The sequence below is a fragment of the Myotis daubentonii genome, chromosome 17 (genome assembly GCF_963259705.1).
Source record: "Myotis daubentonii chromosome 17, mMyoDau2.1, whole genome shotgun sequence".
NCBI classification, from domain to species: domain Eukaryota; kingdom Metazoa; phylum Chordata; class Mammalia; order Chiroptera; family Vespertilionidae; genus Myotis; species Myotis daubentonii.
Window position 1 is genome coordinate 51,199,951 of NC_081856.1, and position 22,313 is coordinate 51,222,263.

Sequence of the window (22,313 nt, forward strand, 5' to 3'; positions counted from 1 at the left end):
CTCGTCGGAGGAGACCCGTTTGGAGATGCTGGGGAAGGGAGCCTCGGGGTAGATGCCCGGCCGCCTCCTCTGTTGCTGCTGGTGACCCCGAGTTTCCTCCAGACCTTCCTGTGTCACCGCCCACCCAAGGGAGCCTCTGGGCTTACGGGTTTTGCCAAAGTACCTATTTCCTTTTCTTTTTGTTAAATATATTTGTATTGATTTCAGTGGGGGATGGGAGAGGGAGAGAGAGAGAAACATCAATGATGAGAGAGAGTCATGGATCGGCTGCCTCCTGGACGCCCCACCCTGGGGATCAAGCCCGCAACCCGGGCCTGTGCCCTGACCGGGAATCCAACCATGACCTCCTGGTTCATAGGTTGACGCTCAACCACTGAGCCACGCCGGCCGGCAAGGTACCTAGTTCTTAAACAAGAACAGGTGTATTGCTTTTCGCTTAAAAACAGGGAATCACGGGAATTCATTCTTGTTGTCTGTGGAGATGGGACGCGGCAGAGGCCCAAGCTGTGGCTATGGCTGTGGCTGAGTCCTTCCATGCAGGCACCACCGGTGGGGGCGCGACCCTAAAGCAGCGGGTCAGGGAGCGGAGGTCAGGGGGGCATCGTGGGGTGACCTGCGGAGCCGCAGCTCTGACCTGAGGCTCACATTTCCTCAGGACTAATGCGGGGTGCTGGAGTAACCAGGGACACAACCCCCAAGGGCCCCGGGCCACCCGCTCCAGGTCAGCTCAGGTGCGCGCTACAACGGGGCCTCCCACCTCCACGCCGAGGGCGGTGCTGCCGCTGGCCTCGGTGCGGGAAGGGCCAGCGAGCCGGGGCCTTGGGATCTGGCTGACTTTGGGGAATCAATGCGCAGAGGGGCTGGGGCCTCTTGTCTTTGTTCTCCGGCCAAGACGCTTCTCCTGCTGCTTTTAGGGTGAACAAGGAGGGTCCATGTTTTTATGGCAATGGTCCATGTACAGAGGCGAAGGGCAGGGGGACCTGCCACGCCCCCGGACTTTCAAGGGCTGATGTCCTGTGTGCGCGCCTATGCATGTGCGAGCCGGGAGGTTTTGCACCACTAGATGGCGCCAACAGCAAGGGCCTGGCTCAGAGGGCCCAGCCCAGCCCTCCACTGGGCCAGGGGACCCTTAACCTCTTGTTTCTGTGTGTGGAGGGGGAGGGGGGGATGGGGGGGGTCTTCTCTGCTGCTTCCTACTGGGCATCGTTTTTAAAAAATATTTTTATTTCAGAGAGGAAGGGAGAGGGGAAGAGATGGAAACATCCATGATGAGAGAGAATCATGGATCGGCTGCCTCCTGCTCGCCCCACACTGGGAATCGAGGAGCCCACAACCCGGGCATGTGCCCCAACCAGGAATCGAACTGCGACCTCCTGGTTCATAGGTCCAGGCTCAGCCACTGAGCCACCCCGGCCGGGCTGTGGTTGCTTTTAATGATGTGAGGTTTGAGGTCATGCTGTGCTTTTGAGGAAAAGCAAACAGGCGCGGGTGAACACCTGCCCCCCAGGTGACCACGGGCCGACATCGCCAACCCCCAGGGCAGTTTGCTCCCGCCAGCAAGCCTGCCTGAGACCACGCCTGGAGGGGACCCAACCTCAAATCCAGGCTTGTCTTTTTGACTGTCAAGGGCCCTGTGCCCGTTGAATCAATATTTACTGTACTTACGATGTGCCAGGCCCCGAAAATGAGCCCAACCGAGCCGCATCTCAGTGTAGACCATCTCTCCGTGCCTCTGGGCCCGGCAGCCAAGCGCGCAGGGTGGCTCATTCACCAGGCAGACAGTCCCACGGAGTGTCTGGGAGCTTCGGGGCTCCCCAGGGAGGCCCAGCACCCCGCACCTGGCCTCATGTTGTAACACATCGCCTCTCCTGTCGGCCTCTCCTCTGAGCTGTGGGTCCCTTAGGCGCAGGGATTTTTCAGATTCCTCTTGGAATGCCTAATGCTTAAGGGAGACTGAGGCCTCGCTGTGCAAATGCCGCTGAGTGGCTGGGAGGCCGGAGGAGGCAGCGCGGGGAGAAATGGGAGTGGAGAGAGTCTTTGCGTCTCTCCCTTCGTGGACTGTGTCACCCTGGGCGTGTCCCTCTGTCTCTTTGGGCCTCGGTTTCCTCCTTAGCGAAGGGAGGCGGAATCTGCCTGGATATCTCAGCATCTGTTGTTCAAAGAATGAAGTGCGGCCCTGGCCTCTGGGTTCACCCAGTTGGTTAGAGCATCGGCCTGCGGACTGAAGGGTCGTGGGCTCGATTCCTGGTCAGGGCACATCCCTAGATTGCAGGTTCAATCCCTGGTTGGGGAACATATGGGAGGCAACCAGTCCATGTTTTTCTCACACATTGATCTCTCCCTCTCCCTCTCTCTCTCTCTCTCTCTCTCTCTCTTCTTCTCTCTCTAAAAGTCAATTTAAAAGCATATCCTCGGGCGAGTGGGGGGATAATGCTAGAAGAACGTAATTTGCTGCGAGCCTTTTGAACACCACAAAGATGGGAGGTGATGGCCGCCCTCTGGGCTTTGCCCCTCGCCTGGCAGCCCCCCTCATCTCTGCCATTCCCCCCGCAGGCCCTCCCTGCAGCCCCCACGGCCATGGCCTTCACCCCAGCGCCGCTGGAGGACTCGTCCTCACGCCCCCAGTTCTGCAAGTGGCCATGTGAGTGCCCACCGTCCCCGCCGCGCTGCCCGCTGGGGGTCAGCCTCGTCACCGACGGCTGCGAGTGCTGCAAGGTGTGCGCCCAGCAGCTCGGGGACAACTGCACCGAGGCTGCCGTCTGTGACCCCCACCGGGGCCTCTACTGCGACTACAGCGGGGACCGCCCGAGGTACGCAATAGGAGTGTGTGCACGTAAGTGAGCCCTCCCTACTTCAGCCATCCTCCCCCCCCCGCCCCCCCCCCCCCCCCAGCTCCAGCCCCAGTCCCAGGCCCTCACCTGGAGCCCGAGGTACGCAATAGGAGTGTGTGCACATAAATGACTTCTTCCCTACTTCGGCCATCCCCGCCCCCTCCCCCCAGCTCTGGCCTGGGCCCCTCACCTGGAGCCTGCCCCTGGCCAGGCCCGTTCTGGAGGGGGTGCCCCACACGCCCCAGCCAATCATTAGAGGCCAGAGGTGGGGCTACCTGAGGAAGGACCGATGCCCGCCTCCCTCTCCTCTCCAGACCTGGCATCCGGCTCGCTCTCGGACCCGGGCACATCCATGCCAGACTCCAGGGAGAGCTCAGCCTGGTTTCATTCACTTCGTGTGGGGTGGGGCCCCTTGCCTCTGCCCAGGGCCACGTGGATAAGCATAACATCATCCGGGGGCCACAGAATATGATCACTTTAGCATTAGCCTGCTGTAGCAGGTCCAACATTCATTAACTCACCCTTCATGCCTTGGCAGGGCAAGGCCACAGGAGTCCGAGGGCCTTATACGGCCCATGGGCCGGACAGTCCCCACCCCTGTCTTAGTGGCAGGACCCCTTGCAGGATGCCCATGGCCTCCGGGACACTGGGACCCCGCAGATCTCCAGCTATCTTAGTGAGACGATAAATCAAGATAATATAGACTTTAAAAATTCAGTGTCCTTGCAAGAATAAAAGCCAGAGGCCTGCCACCATTTCTTCCTCTCTCCCAGCTACCACGGTCCCTGTTAACTGTTCGCCCTTTCTTTGGGTGGTTAGGACGACACAACACATGTCCATTCTTACATCTCGATCGGCTTGAAATATCAATTGGGGGTCACCTGTCCCTGATCGTGTATGACAGCTGCTGGCTAATGACTCAGCTCCTTGAGACCGCGTCCAATGTCGTTGTCATATTGCTGTTTATACAGTCACCACCATTGACAGTATTCCCAGTGTGTCAGTGTTGTTACGCAGCGGGAGATGTGCCCTTGTTTGAATCTCCTTTCTTGTGCAGCCTTTTTGTTTTTCCTGGAGTTTCTAGTTGCCTTTGCTTTTGTTTGTTTGTTTGTTTTTCCTCTTGGTCTTTATAATATCCTCATGTGGGGCAGGGCTGTGGTATTTGGGGTCTGTTTTCTCTTCCAGTGCTACATCATGTCCTTTTTGTTCCCGGAGACCTGCTGTCTGGGACTCTCTGATCTCCTGCTTCTATCTGGACTGGTACTCATTTAGCCTGAACCATCTAAGCATTTATCAGAGACACACGACCCAGCAGGATGCAGGCGGGGAACCAGGCCTGTGACGCAGCAGCCTGGCCCCTGAACAGTTCCACAAAGCCTCATAAACTCCGGAACCTCCTCTCCCCTGAGGGCCGAACCCCCCTCCCCGCAGCCATGACACACACACACAGCGCAGCCTCTCACCTCACCTAACCCCCTGCTTCTCCTCGGTGGTGGTGGTGGGGAGGGGGGTAATTGATGGATTGTGCACACAAATCCAAGTCAGACAAGCCTATCGGAGCCCCGTGGTTCATTCATGAGCACTTCCTGCTCTTTTATCATTGGCTCACGCTTCCACTTTCATACCAAGTCATGTGTCTTTAGCTTTACCAATGCTATTCCCTCTCCTTCTTCTTTCATTCAGACTCACCGTTAGCCCCACAGAACAGTGTGTTCAATCAGAACTTATACAGAATCGCCTGTGTGTTGGTTAAAGGTGTTGTTCCTGAACCCACACTTCTGGAGGTGGGGGTGGGACCCACACCTTTAACAAGCTTCCCAGGTGATTCTTGTGCACGCTCAGGTGTGAGACTGCTGATATACAATAGCCCCCCCTTATCTGCGGGGGACACGTTCCAAGACCCCTCATGGATGCATAAAACCACGGATAGTGCCAACCCCTAGAGGTGCTGTTTTTTCCTGTGTATACTCACCTCTGAGAAAGTTGAATTTACAATTAGACACAGTCAGAGATCGACAATAATAAGTGATCATAAAATAGAACAATCACAGCACTAGACTGTGCGAAATGAAAGTTAGTGGCTGTGGTATTATTAAGTGAAATCAGGGTGAGTTGGCACAAGCCCTGTGCTCCCATGAGGGCAGCATCGACAGCGTGGGCACGCTGGACAAAGGGGTGACTCATGTCCCGAGTGGGAGGGGCAGGATGGCGTGGGGTTTTATCACATTATCCAGAGCAGCCTGCAATTTAAAACGCATGAACTGTTCATTGAATTGTTTATTTCTGGAATATTCCATTGAATATTTTCAGACGGTGGCTGACCCCGTGGGAAACAAATCCGTGGATAACAGGGGGCTACTGTATACAGTCAGTCCTACACTCTCTCCCCGCAGCAGCTGAGCTCAGGGCTGAGCCTCCTGCACCAGGACCCTCCAGGCAGAGGAGGCTCTCACATACATCATTCCTCCGCCCCCCCCCCCCCAGCTTCCACGGCTGCTCTTCAAGGCCATTAGCAGGTTATTCAGCTCTCCGTGATCACACTCGTCTCTCAAGCTGCACGGCACCTCACCAGGTGCCAGGCACATGCCTTGTAGACATTCTCTCTCAGCCTCGGAGACTCTGCAGCCCAACTGCCTCTCCTGCCTGCCCCTCCCCCCAGGGGCCTGGGAGCCACCTTCCCACCCACCCCCACACCCCCCTGTGTCTCTCAGGCCCCACTGCCCTCACCGCAGCCCCAGACCTCTGCGCTCCCTCCTTGCGGCTGCGAGAAAGCGGTTCTGCAGGGACTTTCACAGGCCTCTCACTCCCCAAGGCTCCCTGGTCATGGAGGTTTGCAGACGGTGGAAGAAATCAAGTTCTACAAGTGTTAGAGACCTGCTCAGAGCTGTAAACGCCCATGCCCTGGGCACACCCCAAAGGGGAGCTGTCAGTAGAAGCCTTTGCTTTTCAAACTTGTTTGCACAATGAACTCTTTTGTCTGGCAGATTTTTACCCACCTCAACACACACACACTCACACTCACACACATCTCATGCATACATATGTGCGCATGAACATACACACTCAAGATACACACAGTTCATGCATACATGTGTACACACACTCACATCTCATGCATACATATGTACACTCACACAGTCACATCTCCGCATACATATGTGCACACACACATTCACATACACATGCACTCACCGATACACACACCTCATGCATACATGTGCGCACACACACAGATTCACACATCTCATGCATACATATGTGCACACTCACACACTCACACACATTCACATACACACACACTCACACAGATTCACACATCTCGTGCATACATATGTGCACACACACTCACAGATACACATATCTCATGCATACATATGTGCACACATGCACACACACTCACATCTTATGCATACGCACACACACTCACAGCTCATGAGTACATATATGCACACACGCACGCTCACACACATACACATGCACTCACCGATACACACACCTCATGCATACACGTGGGCACGCGCACACACACACACACACACACTCACACAGCTCACTAGTGTTCTTCCGACCATCCTCCGGAAGCGGTGCCCTGGCACCAGAGCCCATGAGGCCTCATCCAGGGAGGCAGAGCCCCGGTCTGACCGTGAGAGAGAAGCTGGCCCGGGGCCCTGAGGGGAGAGAGAAGGAGCAGGTCCCTAAACAGGAAAATCCGTCAGGTGGTCAGCTCGACCCACGCGCATCCCCAGAGGCTGACTCTGCCCTGGAGACGTGCCCACAACTAGTTCAGGATGAGGCGGGAGGTAAAAATACCGTAAACACGTGCCACCTGGGACGGAGAAGCCGCAGGGAGGGTGGCGGGGCAGCAGGGTGGCCAGGGCAGGCAGAGGTGGCGGGTCCTGGGCACCAGCCACCCCACCGTGGCCGGCAGAAAAGTGAGCCCGGTCTTGGCCGCTCTGCTCCATTTTCAAGAAAATCCAAAAGCCCGGATGTGGGTATAATTTGTACACGTTGGCAACGCGTTTCAGGGAAGATGTTTGAAATGCCCCGGGCGCCAAGCTAAACCCGGCTGCGAGCAGGGAGGCCCCGGGTGCTCCCGGCTGTTTCTGTTTCGCAAACACTGGGCCTGTGATGTGGCCGCTCAGGCCGGGGGCGGCTGCTGCCGGGATCGGAGGCCAAGGCAGACGGGGGCTTTGTCCTGGCTCCGGCTCGCCTGCTACGTGACCTTGGGCACGTGCCTTGCGGAGCGTGTTCAAACCAGCCCGTGCGGCCCCTGAAGCCTCAGGCGTGAGCGCCCCTGTTCACTGTGGTTTAAGCTCCCAGTGGCCATCACTCAGCCCCGGCCCCAGTCACCCTCAGAGGAGGGGCCGGTCGGAGTCCAGGCTCAGACTCCCCTTTGCACCGGGGAGGGAGGAGCAGACTCGCCAGGCACGGTCTTTGGAGCTAGAGAACTTGAGTTCGAATTCCGGCACCAGAACTAACCAGGATGACGGCGTTAGGCTAGCCCCGTAACCTTTAAGTGTTGCTCTCCCGGGAAAAGTGACAAGTCATGGCTCTCCCTTTAGGTGTCAAAACACGGAGTCCAGGCCACCCCCATCATCCGGGCATGGCATGGAAATCTGAATTTTATTTTCTCTCTCTTTTTTTTCTTTTTTCTCTATGTTTTTCTTTTGTTTGTGTGTATTTTTTATTTTTATTTGTTGGGCATTCAGATTTTAAAGAGCTCCCCAGTGGGGCCTGGTGCAGTGCCGGGGAACCACGGTGCCAGGGCTCCCGGGCACCCGGCACTGCCTCCTCCATCCACGGCCCCCACACAGGGCAGAGGCTGGGCTTCCGAGAGCCCGGCAGCTCTTCCTTTCAAATGTCTCCAAAGTAGAGCCCTCCTCCTCGCGGCTCTCGGTCCCTCCCTGGCCCGAGCACCACCCCCTGTCGCCTGGATGGTTGGGGCAGCCTCCTGACACCCCCTTACCATCTCCCCTCCGTCCTCAGCTCCAGGAGTGTCCCCACAAGTAGAACTCATCTCATGGAGTCAACAGTGGCCTGAGCCCCTCTGTGCATCAGGCACCGTTCTAGGCGAGTCTAGGCTCTAACCGCTGTGCGCCTTTCGGTGCACCTGCAGGGAAGCCGCTCTCCCCTGTCTCCTGCCGCCCCCCCCACCCCCCGCAGGCCCCAGGCTGCCCCACCTCAGGAGGCTCCTCCCCCAGCGCCTGGACCGCTCACCCCACACCTTCCTGCCTCTGGGAGGCCCTGCCTGCCCCCCTCATGTAACTCAGGGACTGCCCAGCTCCCACGCCCCCTCCTGCTTCACCATCCTCCCTGGCACGATCCCCAGCAACCGACGTTCTATGATCTGTTGGTTCTCCCTGGTCACCCCCTCTACAATGTCAGATCCGTGAGGTGTGCGTTTCCTCTATCTGGTTCACTCCTGGATCTTCAGCGCCTGGAACAGCCGTCAATACACGTGGACTCAGTGGGACCTTTTGTTTCCAAGTGTCCCGATCGGTTCTCCCTGTCTGCCCCGCTGACAGCCATGAGCTCGGGGACACATACGTGTCAGTACCAGGCTCTGTGCCATGTGCTGGGGGCAGGAGCGGGAGTGGCTGCCCGGATCCCCACCACCACCACCATGCTTTACCCTCTGACATTGGCAGCAGGTGTGACTCAACCAGCAGCAGCTGAAGCCGTGACAGCACTGCCCGCCCTCTGCCCAGCCCCTCGAGGGTTGGGCCCTGTCTCTGCGCCCTGCCCCCCGAGGGTGTGGGCGTGGGGCACCGTGGGAGGCGGCCTGGCGGGCCCTGGGCCTGACGGCGCCCTGTGTTCGCAGAGGTGGTCGGCGTGGGCTGCGTCCTGGATGGGGTGCGCTACGGCAACGGCGAGTCCTTCCAGCCCAGCTGCAAGTTCAACTGCACGTGCGTGGACGGCGCGGTGGGCTGCACGCCCCTGTGCCTGCGGGTGCGCCCCCCACGCCTCTGGTGCCGCCACCCGCGGCGGGTCCGCCTGCCCGGCCGCTGCTGTGAGCAGTGGGTGTGCGACGACGGAGCCCGGAGGCTGCGCAAGACGGCGCCGCGCCACACGGGGGACCTAGGTGGGTGCTGCGCGTGGGGTGGGCGCGGGAGGGCGGGCCTGGGGGGTCCGTCTCCTCTGGACCTGCCTCCCGGGGTAACCTGGGAACGGCCCGGCTCTGCCTGTCCCGTGGGGTCCTCGGAGCCTGACATGAGGGAGGGCGTTGTGGAGAGCAAAGCCAGGCAGGTGCGGCTCATTGTGATCCCACCTGCAGACCAGGTGAGGGTGCAGAGGGCAGAGCAGGTGAGGGTGCAGAGGGCAGACCAGGTGAGGGTGCAGAGGGCACACCAGGTGAGGGTGCAGAGGGCAGAGCAGGTGAGGGTGCAGAGGGCAGAGCAGGTGAGGGTGCAGAGGGCAGAGCAGGTGAGGGTGCAGAGGGCAGACCAGGTGAGGGTGCAGAGGGCACACCAGGTGAGGGTGCAGAGGGCAGAGCAGGTGAGGGTGCAGAGGGCACACCAGGTGAGGGTGCAGAGGGCACACCAGGTGAGGGTGCAGAGGGCAGAGCAGGTGAGGGTGCAGAGGGCACACCAGGTGAGGGTGCAGAGGGGAGGGGGGGCGAGGCCTTTGGCCCAGATCCTTCCTTGTGACGTGCTGCGGCCTTGTGCACTGTGCGATGCTAAGCAGCACCCCGACCCCTACCCACCAGATGCCCACGGCACCTGCCACTCAAGTGGTAACAGCGCCAAAGGCCAGCAGACCTGGCGGACACGGGGTCCCCTGAGCCACCGCCGTGTGTGTGTGGCGAGGGGGAGAGAGGGAAGCTGAGGGCAGCAGATCCCAGAGGCAGGCGGGCACAGGAGGGTTTGCAGAAGAGAACAGGAAGCAGAAGAGCAGTAGTGCAGAGGGGCCACCACCCCAGTAGGCCCCCCCACCCCACCCCCTGCTGGGGTTCAGAATTGCACAGCCTCTGTGGGTGGGGCTGGGGTGCCCCAGGAAGAAGCAGTCCCTGTGGGGAGGATGTGACAGGAGCGCTGTGTCCCTGGCAAGCTCAGGGCAGCAGTCCCACCACGGGGGGGGGGGGGGGGGGCGCAGGTAGGGGAGGGCGGCTGTCTGCCTGCTGTGTGTGGCCCAGTGACCCCATTCTGACCAAACTCCAGCAGAGCCCCTGCCTGCCTAGCAGGTGACCCAGAAACCAAAGCCCTTTATCCTCTCAGGCAAATCCCTCCCCTCCGCCCCTCCCTCCACCTCACAGCCCAGCTCACCCAGACCCTCCCCTCCTCTGTCCTCCTCTTTTCCTCTCCCCTCCCCTCCTCTCCCCATCCATCCCCCATCCATCCCTCATTCATGCATCAATGTTCCCTGCACACCTCTAGCCTTGAGGGGCTGGGTATGAGGCCTCACCGTCCCCCTTTCTGATCCTATTAGATGGCTTTTCTTTCCTATTTTTGTCTCTCCCTCCCCCATTTTTATCACCTTCCTCTCCCAGCCCCTTTCTCTCTCCCCCGCCCCCCACTCTGTCTCCATCTGTCTTCCCCCCTCCCCTCTGCCTGCTCCTTTCTCTCCTGCTCCGCAGGGTGAGACTGGCTTCCTCCTGGGGTCTGCCTGGGTACCTCGGCCCATCCTCCGTGCCCCCGCCTCCATCCCTAGCTCACGGCATTCTCCATTTCTCAGGCCGCCAGAGAGCATTCTAGATGCCAGGGGAGAAACATTAATGACCCACCCCAGAGCTGGTGTTTGTTGGCCCCTGGTTAGGAAACCGTGTGAGCGCACATCGTCTGAGGGCTCACTGAGGCCAGGGGAGCCCGGGGCGAGCCCACCTTTCCCCCCACAGCCCAGGAGGGGACGCTACCATCACCGCCCCCCGCCAGGTGGGCCTGCTCAGAGCTGCACCCACCCGCTCCCTCTGAAGCCTGTGTGTCCCCTTGAGCACCGTGCCCTCAGCCTCACCCAGAGGAAATGCTGGGTCCGCGGGGTAGCCACTGGCCTTTGACCTTCCCCCAGATAAACGTGACCTCTGAGGCAGGAACAGGGTCCCGTGGATTTATCCCAGCCCCAAGCAGACGCCGGACATGTGCTCAGCCAGTGTCTAGGTTACCCTCATGGCCGCCCAGCCCGCGAGGCCGCTGGTGCTGTCTCAGTGAGGAGGCGGGGCCGGGCCGAGATGTCCAAGGTCACACAGTGGTAGGCGGCCGAGCGGGATTTAAACGCAGGTCCCCCTGTCCCCGAAGATGGCCTCCCTCCAGAGAAGAGAAGAGGGGGGACTCGGAGCCAGGCCTGCTGTCCCTGGGGACCCATGGCTGTTAGAAGCCGACTGGCCACCTCCGTCCTGGCCGAGTTTCAGGGACCTCGGGTGGCGGTGGTGGGGGTTGGGGGTGACGGAGGCTGGAGACTCACAGGGGGTCTGGTGTCTGTCCGCAGCGGTCACGGGCGAGGCCGAGCCCTGGCACGGGAACTGCATAGCCCACACCAGCCCCTGGAGCCCCTGTTCCACCAGCTGCGGCCTGGGCATCTCCACGCGGGTCTCCAACGCCAACGCCCGCTGCTGGCCCGAGCAGGAGAGCCGCCTCTGCGCCCTGCGGCCCTGCGACGTGGACATCCGTCCGCTCATCAAGGTGGGTCCCCTCCCCGGGCGGGCGGGGCGGGCGTCTCGGGCTCCACAGGGGAGCCGGGCTCTGAGCCTGGCCCCCCAGCTTTCTCCAGGGGCCGCTGTAAAATGGAGGTAAGCCCACCTCCTAACCGTTATCGGGGCAACGTGTGTCACCGGGTGGGCGTCTTGTGAATTTCACTGAACGGAGTGATCGTGGTGACTATGTTATTAGCATCAGGGTCTCTCCGGAGAGAACCCAGGGACCCTCAGAATTGGTCCCCTGGTGATTCTGGGGGACCCTCGTGACCGCCATTCTCCTCTGCCCCTGTGCTCACGCCACCCGTGTGCACCTCACGCCAGCCACGTGGGTGACAGGAGCACTAGACGGGGCCCGGGACACTGGCATCAAATGCCCGCCTGCTGCTGACTGCACGTGACGGTGGCCCATGTCCCCCATCACTGTGCCCCAGGCCCCACGTCCGTAACATATGGGGGCCTAGACCTCCCGTCCAGCGCCTGCCATGTGCCAGCACGGAATTAGACCACGGGTGCCCAGAAAGAATCCTGCTCTTGAGTGGCCCGAGGGAGAGACAGAGCAAATATTTTTTAAATATATTTTTATTGATTTCAGAGAGGAAGGGAGAAGGAGAGAGAGAGAGAAGCATCCATGATGAGAGAGAATCGGGCATAGGCTGCCTCCTGCACGCCCCACACTGGGGATGGAGCCCGCAACCCGGGCATGTGCCCTGACCGGGAATTGAACCGTGACCTCCTGGTTCATAGGTCGACGCTCAACCACACCAGCTGGGCGAGCTAGTTTTAAATAACACCACTCAGTTGAGTAAGTGGGTGTGAGAGGCTGTGGGGAGCAGAGGAGGGGGAGGGAGGGTAAAGCGTGTACCCGGTCACTAGCTAGCTGGGCACTTGGTTGACGGGGGAGCTGCAGGGGTGTCCTGTGGGCGGGAGGGGGGGGCAGGCAGAAATGGAGGGAAGAAGGGAAACTGCAGACTGCGAGGCATGACCTGAGCAAAGACTTGCGGCCTCTGGGCCTCAGTTGACTCCTGCGTCGCACCGGGGTGGGAGGGGGGGCGGGGGGTCTTGCTGGATTGGGGGAGGGCCTCCTCAGCTTGAAGGTGCTGCGGATCTAAAAGAAAGGGGGTGAGAGGGGGTGAGAGAAAAGGGGCCGTGAGGCTGGGAGGGCAGAGGTGGTGGTTCGTCCCCTGAGCATCCCAACCGACACCCATTTCCCGCAGGAAGGGAAGAAGTGTCTGGCTGTGTACCAGCCGGAGGCGCCCGTGAACCTCACCCTCGCCGGCTGCGTCAGCACACGCGCCTACAGGCCCAAGTACTGCGGGGTCTGCACGGACAACAGGTGCTGCATCCCCTACAAGTCCAAGACCATCGACGTCTCCTTCCAGTGCCCCGACGGGCCCAGCTTCTCCCGCCGGGTCCTGTGGATCAACGCCTGCTTCTGCAACCTCAGCTGCAGAAACCCCAACGACATCTTTGCTGACCTGGACCTCTACCCCGACTTCTCCGAAGTCGCCAATTAGGCGGGCACCACACGCAGGGCTCGGGCCCGGCCCAACGCGTGCCAAGCAGCCAGCCCTCGGCGGCCCACGGCTGGGCCCTCCCTAGTCCACTTCCCATTCATTGCCGGTGACCCTGACCCAGACCCTTGGCCCCTTCCCTGTCTCCGACCACCCTATGGTTCACTAGGCTGCTGCTCCGGCCCCGGCTGTGGGTCCCGTCCTTGGCAGCGTCCTGCGTGCCCTCCACAGAAAGTGCCTTCTCCGCCTGGTCTGGGCCTGTGTGAGTCACTGTGTGTCCTGAGTCCCATGGAGCGACTCAGCTGGACATCCGATCTCGCTAGTCCCCCCCTTGAGATGCCAAACAGGAGACTCCTTGGGTCCACGCAACAGCAGCGATGGGATTGAGGACAACGGATCAGTCTACTGCTCAGGCTTTGCCGAGGGGCCCTGTAATAGACAGTTCTGACCACAGCACCCCAAAGTATCTCTGATCCCAAAGATTTACATACCCCGAAGTCACCAGACATCTGCCACGGGAGGCCCATGGTTCCTGGGCTTGGATCCACGGAGAACTGTGTCCATGAATCCGGGCCTTGCTGAGGCTAAGTTCCTCCTCACTCCTGCGCTGTGAGGGGTACACGTTGGGGTCATTTCCTTAGAAATGCCATTTGGTCAATTTCATTCTTGTTCCTGAGGAAAGTCCCCAGTCAGGACTCCAAGGGCAGAGCCAGGTCAGCCCATTTTCCGAAGGAGTGACGGACGCAGCACGCATCTGCTGCTGACCACCAGGACGTCCACGGGGGATGGGCCAGGCTCTTCCCCAAAGCCAGACCCCCACCGGCCTGGGGGCTCAGGGGAGGTGGGGGAGCCCCTGGATGGCCTCGCTCACCCTGACAGTGGTGTTCTGGGACATTCTTCTGCACTTAGGGACCTCAACTAATGTCCAGGCCAGACCCTCCTACAGTGGCCGAGGTCCAGGCCGGGGGTGGGTCAGGCCAGGGGGTGGGTCCAGCCTGCATCAGCCTGGGTGGCAAGGGCCACCGGGCCCAGGACACACCGTCTCTTTCTGCCTCAGTGACCCATGTCACAGACTTCGGGTCCGCCGACCCACACGACCCCGTTCTGACCCACAAGACTGAGGTTTACCAGTTGGTTAGAAACAGGGATCAAGAGCCAATGGGGTTGCAGCAGATAGCACGACAAGGCTGTCCCCATGGCAAGGAGGCCAGTATTCATTTTGTTAGTGAACTAGAACTCTTTACTGTTACCTTCTTTCGCTCTGTACCTGCCACACGCCATGTTCTCGGTGCCTCCCTTGCACTAGCTCACGGACACGTCAGGGTCGTGTTGAAAGGTGCCCATTACGATTCCTGCTCTTACAAATGTGAAATGGAAGCTAAGAGCCGCGAGGAAACGGGGCCACCGCCGCCCAGCTGGTCCGAGGGGGTCGGGATTGCAACCCCCGCTGACTGGCCTGATCACCCCGATGTCTTTCCTCCTCTCAGAGCTCCCAAGCACATCAGGGCAGGAGAACACGTCGAAGTCGGCGACTCCTCGCTCTCGTTTTTATTTTCTGCCCTTCCTCACTGTCTCTCTAGGGCAGTGGTTCTCAACCTTCTGGCCCTTTAAATACAGTGCCTCATGTTGTGACCCAACCATAAAATTATTTTCGTTGCTCCTTCATCACTGTCATGTTGTTACTGTTATGAATCGTCATGTAAGTATCTGATATGCAGGATGGTCTTAGGCGACCCCTGTGAAAGGGTCGTTTGACCGCCAAAGGGGTCGCGACCCACAGGTTGAGAAGCGCTGCTCTAGGGCCTTTTCCAAGAGGGGAACCTGGCATTCAGGTCACTGAGGTGCCGAGTGCCCAGAAGCGTGTGAGGTAGGCAGAATCCCAGCCTCCCCAGCGGACCGTCCCTCCTGCCGCCCCGAACCAGGCCCTGCGCTCACAGGCGGTGTGGTTCGCCCAGCACTGCACGCTGCGATGTGCAGCGAAGGGGATGTGCATGGCCTGCAGAGGGGTTCCCCACCGGGACACGAGGGCCAGACTGTGTCCTCCGCACTGCGACCTCCCGAGGGCCTGGGCCGTGCCAGGCGCCCCGTGGTGCGCACACAGCTGGTGAACAAAAGCAGCGGCGTGTGATCCTACCTTCACTCAGAAGCTCTCCGCTTCCACACGTGTGTGACGGCCTCGTTTCTATCCGCTGACTCTTCCTTTAAGGGCCATAGGAACAGAGACCTGGAAAATGGGTTATTGGGGGGGAAACTCCGTGTGAGGAGAACTGACCCCCTGAGTAATCTCTTCTAGTCTGTGTGGGCCGTGCCGGGTTTTCTCAGGGGGAACTCACCGAGCTGCTTTACCACACCAGCCCTCTACAAATCAGACTCCGTGACGGGGAATCCAATTCAGCCGAGACCCAAGAGCTGGGTTCTCACTGAAGAGGCGCTCCAGTTTGGGAAACGAATCGTAGCTCCCGGGGTCACAGGAAGCCTGGTGGGAGGAATCGGGGTTACCCCGGGAGTGGGTGGGAAGGGCTGGGGGCCCTGAGTGCCCAGGTAGCAGTTGTTTTGAGAAACGGCCCCCGTTGGAACGTCTCAGCTCCGTGTGGGGACAGAGACCTGGGCCCAGTAAGGAAGCAGTCAGCATTAGCCCGCAGGGGCATGCCGCACGCCAATAAAAGCAAAGAATGACAATCATAATGACAAAATGTCCCTGTATTGAGATTACTGGGTGCCGAGCACTAAGTTTTCATGATCTTACTCACGATCACAGCAATTTTGAGTGAGTCTCTCTTCCCCATTTTATAAGTAGAACAGCTGAGACTCAGAGGGGCTCAGAAATCAGCCCCAAAGGGGAAGCCCAAATCTCAGCTTATTCCACTCTGCCTTGCTCTCGGGGCGACCTGCTGGAGGAGCGTGAGTGACCCCAATGTGAAGGACATCACGTTTGTCACCGCGGGAGGGGAGACAGGGTTCCTCAGAGAGGTCTCCTCGCCTGTCCCTGTAGCTCCATGTCCTCGGGAACCGGAAAGAGACGCCCAAGACCAGAGACCCTTTGGTGGAGGAATTCAGGTTCCCGCCTGGGTGGGCTTCGCTGGGGTGCTCGGGTGTGGGCGGGGGAGCGGGAGCCGCTTTACCAAACCACTCATTCTGGCTAAACCCCATCGCAAGCACCGATGGACACTTCCTCTGTGCCAGGCCTGCACGGGTGCTTTCCTGCCATCTCTCATTTACGATGAGGCCTGTTGTCATCTCCCCACGTTAGAGATGAGACAGCCAAGGTTCACAGAGGCTCAGTCATCTGCTCAGCGCCTCACCAGCTGCTGACCTGCAGACCCGGATGGCGAACCAAGGTTGATCGGTGCCTGAGCCGCCTCTCCCGACACCAAGCCCAGGACAAGAGAGACTGTCCTCGCAGTAGCTGCAGCTCTAACTCGGACAGGGACTCGGGGGGCCATCACAGGAAGCCGGCTCCGATGACATCATCGTCTGCAATCGCCTTAGCATCGTGTCCTGTCCACAGAGGGATTGTGGGAAGTGACGTGGCCTGTGGCGATCACATTGCGTGAGGTCGTTGCTTCTGAAGGACTTTCCTTGATCTAAACTACCTGCCGGGATACCGGGCCCAGCTGGGACTCGCGAATGGTCGCACGGATCGATGGCGTGTGTCTGCACATGCGCGTGGCCTGTGTATAAATGTGTATATCGATTTTCAAGCTGTGACTTAATATTTAAGTGCTCCTCCTGCCAGGTTCGTAAGTGACTAAGAAAACACACAGAAGAATGCCTGGGCACCTCCCAGCAGAGACGCGGCCTGTGGGCGTCTGTCATGGCTCACAGCATCCCTCCTTTTGCTGGTGATCTGTGTTGCGTAAGCGTATTTGTTCAACGTAGAGGACTTCACGTTTTCATTGTTCAAATTCCCCGCTTATGGCTTTCCTCCTTAAAGCAATAAACCACCAGCACAGCGACTTCCTGGAGTTGGTGGGTTTCCTTGTGCAGTCGGTGATCGCGAGACAAGGACGGAGCCTCAGGGACGGTCACCCACAGGCAGGTGGCAGAACTCGGGGCCCAGGCCTTTTGCAGACACCACGGAAACAGCGGGAAGTTGGGAGATGCACTTGGAGACGGGGATTGCGGCCGTCAGGAGAGACCAGCGCTGCAGTGTCCAGACACCTCCCTTAAATGTAAACTGGAAATGTTAGCATTCCTTCCTTCCTTCCTTCATTCACTCAGTCACTTGCTCATTTATTCAGCATTTTTCTATATCCCCACCGGGACCTGGGACTGTGAGGTCAGGGACCATGGCTGCCCCCTCTGAGCCCAGCACAGATGGGAGACTGGGCACCAAGCCCCTGGACATCAATCATATCCCGTGAAAAAATTTCCAGACCTCCAGGCTGAACCTGACCACTCCGGTCTTTCCCGCAGCATTAACAGAGCGGATTTCTTCGTCCATCCCATAAAAGGGGAGAGGACGCTGCTGGAACAGAGGCAGCCTGATCCATGGCGGGGAGAAAACCTCAGCTCGCCAGCTGAGGAGACACAGGGACTGAGAACCGGACAGAAACCCGGTAAAGGGAAGCCACCACCAGGACGGGACTGTGTAGCGGAGGGACAGGAGCCCCTGCAGGCAATCAAAGCCCAGGTCCCCACAGGTGCTCTCATCCCAGGGCATCAATAGGAGCTCGCGTCAGTCACGTGCTCGCGGAGCCGTTTCAAAGGCAGGAGGGTGTCATCTGCTTTAGAAAGGGCTGGGCGAGCCGTTTAATCTCCTGAGCCTTGGATCTATTTTACTCGATGAAGCCAGGATAACTCAGTCTCACAGCGAGAGATTAGAGGGGGAGGAAACTAAAACATATGCTAAGTATTTCTCTTACTAAAGGACGTGTTTATTCACTGAGCAACAACCTCTTGCTATGTGCTGGACACTCGCAGAAGATACGAAAGCAATGCCGGCGATGGGGAAAGGTAAGGTAAGGGATGGACGTTATAAAAGCCACGTGTCCTCCCGAGGCCGCCTCTGCCAGGGGCCCCTGTCCCCGGGTCAGCGCTCCCTGGGAGGGAGGGGCATTCAGGAAACGCTGCTGCGAGCAGGGGTGAGGGAGGGCCTGACCTGCAGCAGAGTTTGCTGCCACGGGATGCAATTCCACAACGGACATAGCAATTCACCTGCCGCAACGGCACCCATTCCTGGGAGCCCCTGTTGCCTGTATGCGGGAGAGGGGGCGGGACTAGAGTGAACCCAGTCATAGTTGATTGGACAGTGAGTGGACACCTGAGCCCAGCTGGGCCAATGAGATTCTTTCCCCTGAAGGCACACAAAAACCTGATGAGTTCTGGGTCCAAGGACCGAAGGCCATGTAGTCCTCGGGGTAGGGCCTCCACTTTGTGCTTGAGATGCAGACTAATCTGGCTTTAGGAAGAAGGAGTCTGATCTGCTTGGGAGGACCCCGCCCATCCCATCTGCAACCCCATAGGGTCAGGCTTCCCCTTCTGCCCTTGTGTTCCAGGTGGGACACAGGTGACGGGTCCCATGCAGCCTGGGGAGCCCAAGGCAAACGGACGGATTGGGGCTGCATCTAGGAGCCAGCAGAACGCCTTGTTCTGCGAGGCTGCTCTGAGCGGGCCGATGGGGACCGCGGCTGTCCACACACACCCGGCAGGTGGCCCATCTGGGTGCACACTGGGTCTCCAGCTGCTGCCGAGACCCACGGATGAGGGCACGAAACCAAAACCAGCAGCCGGGAGAACAAAGGCGGATCCCAGCTGGCAGAACAGCCTCCGGCCACCGACTCCAAATAGCAAACACCTGCCCAGTCCGGCGGTCGCTCCCTCCCTCCGTGGAGGCCTGAGCCGGGGGAGCTGGTGGAGGCAGGTCCAGGGTGTCTGTGCCGGCTCCACCCCAAAGCTGGTGGGTGCCCAGCACTTGCTGGTGTTGCCGTCACCTGCCTTTCCTCTGCTCCGCTCAGGAGGGGGCACCGGAGAGGCCCTTACTGTGAGTGCTGATCCGCAGGAGCCTGCGCGTGCCCACCTGGGCCTGGAGCCCGGCTTCCTCACCTGGGAGCCTCCCACCAGGAATCCACGGAGGGAACTCAGGGGCCACGGGCTGGACGGGAGAACAGGCATCCTGGTTCTCACTGACCTCTAGTTGCCACTGAGCATTTTGCTCTGTCTCCACACAGACATGAACCCTGACCTCACCCGCTGAGGTCACATCTGTTTTCCTAGCACAGTTGCGGTGGGAACCCCAGGTATTGTGCGCATCACCGCTTGGCAGTTCCACGGAGCCCGCCTCCTGGTTACTATCTAACTTGTTCGTAAAGAAGTATGTGTTGAGCCCAGCCGGTGTGGCTCAGTGGTGGAGCATCGACCTATGAACCAGGACATCAAGGTTCAATTTCCAGTCAGGGCACACGCCCAGGTTGTGTGCTCCATCCCCAGTAGGGGGCGTGCAGGAGGCAGCCCATCAGCGATGCTCTCTCATTGACGATTCTCTCTCTCTCCCTCTCCCCTCCTCTCTGAAATAAAAATATTTAAAAGAAAAACAAAAAGAAGTACGTGTTGCTATGTCCCCCGACTGCCACACTTGGGCAGTTCTCCTTCACTGTACGTGGTTGCTTTTGTAAACCTAGGGATTTTATTTTAGGCGTCTAACCCTCTCCCTGCCTGGCTTCTGGCCACATACAACACACACAGTCACCGCCTGGGTCTGGACCACGGCTTTCTCATGCAGGCACACGCCTCCCACCCTCCGTGCTGGCGTGCACGCAGGCCCCCCGGCTGGGATGCTGTCTCACCCTCCGCACTGAGTCAGCAACTCCCGCAACTCCCAGACCCATTTCCTGAGCCAGGGGCCGGACTGCAGCCCGTCCACTCCGCACCACGCTGCCGGCTTTGTTTACCGCTGATGACCCACTCAGACACTCCTCAGGGCACGTGAAGAAAAACCAGAATGAGTAACAGCATGGCACTGTTTAGGGGGGTGGGGGTGGGCGTGACTTGCCCGGCGGGTGTGGCTCAGTGGTTGAACACCAGGAAGTTGCCGGTTCGATTCCCCATCAGGGCTCATGCCTGGATTGCGGGCTTGACCCTCCCAGCTGGGGCATGTAGGAGGCAGCTGATTGATGATGTTTCTCTCTCATGATGCTTCTCTCTCTCCCCCTCCTTTCCTCTCTTTCTAAAAATCAATAAAAACACATTTAAAAAAATGAAATAAAAGGGAGGGCGTCTTGAGTGTGGGCTGCGTTTGGTGCCTTGCTTGGAAAGGGGAGTGGAAAAGGTAAGGACAGCGGAAAAACCCAGCAAAGGCTACCTGTGCCAGGTGACCAAGGTTAAGCTCATCGGCGAGAAACGCTGCTGACCCATCATGAGAAGGGCCTCCGGGGCCTTCATTCCGAGGACGCAAACCCTAATGGAACCAGAGGAAAGCATGGTGCACACCTCCATGGAGGGCCGCCCTACCCAAAGCCTGGCCAGGCTTCTCACACTCTCCAGGTCACCACAGCGAGTGAGAAGCTGTCACAGGCCAGGCGCTAGGGCGACGTGACTACAGGCCCTGGGTGTCCTGGGCGGGTCTTGGGGCAGGAAGGGACAGTGGGGCAAAATTCGTGCAATCCCAATAAAGCGTGGAGCTTAGCTAATAATAATGTATCAGTGTCAGTTTCTTAGTCGTGATCGACGTGCCACAATAACCTAAGACATTAATAAGAACAAGGGGACTCTGGCCGAGTAGCTTGGTTGGTTAGAGCCGTGGTCGGCAAACCGCGGCTCGCGAGCCACATGCGGCTCTTTGGCCCCTTCAGTGTGGCTCTTCCACAAAATATCACATGCGGGCACGCATGTAACAGTGCAATTGAAACTCCGTGGCCCATGCACAGAAGTCAGTATTTTGTGGAAGAGCCACACTGAAAGGGCCAAAGAGCCGCATGTGGCTCACGAGCTGCGGTTTGCAGAGCCGCGGTTTGCCGACCACTAGAGCATCGGCCTGATGCACCAACATTGTGGGTTCCACCCCTGGTCAGGGCACATACACGCAGCAGCCAAGAAATGCATGAGTCAGTGGCACAACAAATCAATGCTTCTCTCTCTCTCATCAATTCAAACATAAAAATAAAATTAAAAATAATAGTAAGGGAAACAGTGTGGGGCGTGGACGAAAACGGGCCGCATGCGAACCTGACAACTCGGGGAGGGCCTGCGTGGCGGCCTTGCGAACTCAGAGACCTAAAGGACGGTCTGCCGTTAAAACTTTTGAAATTAAAAAGCAGTTTATAGTGGGTAGTCATGTCCTAGGCCAGTATCTTCCCTGACAAAGACCAACTATGTGTCTATGGTCTTTCTGCATCTAACGTAACATACCTGTGGAATGTCGGGGTAACTTGTAACTTCCCTTTTCCGGGACCCCTCAGGGCACAGCCAAGGCACTAGGGCGGGGACCACAAACTCCCTGGCTGTTATCCTGTTCTTTGTTGACTGTTAACTGTCCTGCACCCACCTGAGTAAAGGAGGCATGTGTCCATCATTTTACTTTTTATCCAATCCCAGAGGTTCCCTGCTTTGCTTTCTCCCGCCTCCCTATTCTAGCACCAATGGAGTTCATCTAACCCACTAAGGTCTCCTCCTTTGATTGCAATGGATAAAACCTGGTGCAAAACCACCCTTCTCCAGAACATTCTCTCAATGCAATGAGATTCTGCTTCCCAGCAATTGTCGACAGTTTGGCTCCAATAAACTCACAAAAACGTTTCATGTTTTAACATTCTGAATGTTTCTTACGTTAACAGGGGTCTCCGGGAGCTCACCGTACTCTCTCTGTCACTGTTTTGTGAATTTTAAACTGATCTTAAGCTGAGACAAAAATGAGAGGTTGTACTAAGACCTGTTGTATTTACTTTTTTCTTTCTCAGTAGAACACGCATTCGAGTGGCTGTGATTGGATGTGAGGAAAGGAGTGGCCTTTCCACAGACATTCCTAAAAGGAAAAGAAACTGTAAAAGGGCTATTTCCCTGTCCGTGCAGGTCGAGGAGCCGTACCCACTGCCGCTGTGCCGTCCAGGCTCGGGAGCGCTGGCCTGGGGTTGCTGTGGTATGAATTACACGCTGGTTTTGAGGCATAAAGAAAAGAATGACACCCCTGAATAACTGCTACACTGAGTCTACGCTGAAACGGGAGTATTCTAATGCCCTGGGTTGCATGCACTGCTAAAGTTAAATGCACCTCTTCTTTCTTTCTTCATGTGGCCACCAGAAAATGGGACGCTGCCCGGACAGCGTGGCTCAGTGGTTGAGGGTCGACCTATGAACCGGAAGGTCACAGTTCGATTCCCGTTCAGGGGCACATGCCCGGGTTGCGGGCTC

At 58.4% G+C, this 22,313-nt stretch overlaps 1 protein-coding gene and 1 long non-coding RNA gene across 4 annotated transcripts in view; one reads left to right on the forward strand and one right to left on the reverse strand.

Annotated features, from left to right (window-relative positions):
* The window catches only part of CCN4 (cellular communication network factor 4), a 967,918-nt gene that overhangs the window by 10,246 nt on the left and 935,359 nt on the right, over positions 1-22,313 (forward strand). For 2 of the 3 annotated variants that reach the window (XM_059672357.1, XM_059672356.1), the window contains 4 exons: positions 2,554-2,833; positions 8,653-8,913; positions 11,250-11,443; positions 12,672-14,633. In XM_059672357.1, coding sequence (XP_059528340.1) covers positions 2,554-2,833; positions 8,653-8,913; positions 11,250-11,443; positions 12,672-12,971 — 1,035 coding nt within the window. In that variant the 3' untranslated portion in view covers positions 12,972-14,633. Of the gene's footprint in view, positions 1-2,553; positions 2,834-8,652; positions 8,914-11,249; positions 11,444-12,671; positions 14,634-22,313 lie in introns of those variants that run through there. The other variant, XR_009449612.1, reaches the window with a different exon arrangement.
* LOC132219777 (uncharacterized) lies at positions 13,514-21,094 on the reverse strand. The gene is made up of 2 exons (XR_009449613.1): positions 18,639-21,094; positions 13,514-15,488 (listed from the first exon to the last, which is right to left on the reverse strand). It is a non-coding gene; the product is annotated as an uncharacterized LOC132219777 (long non-coding RNA).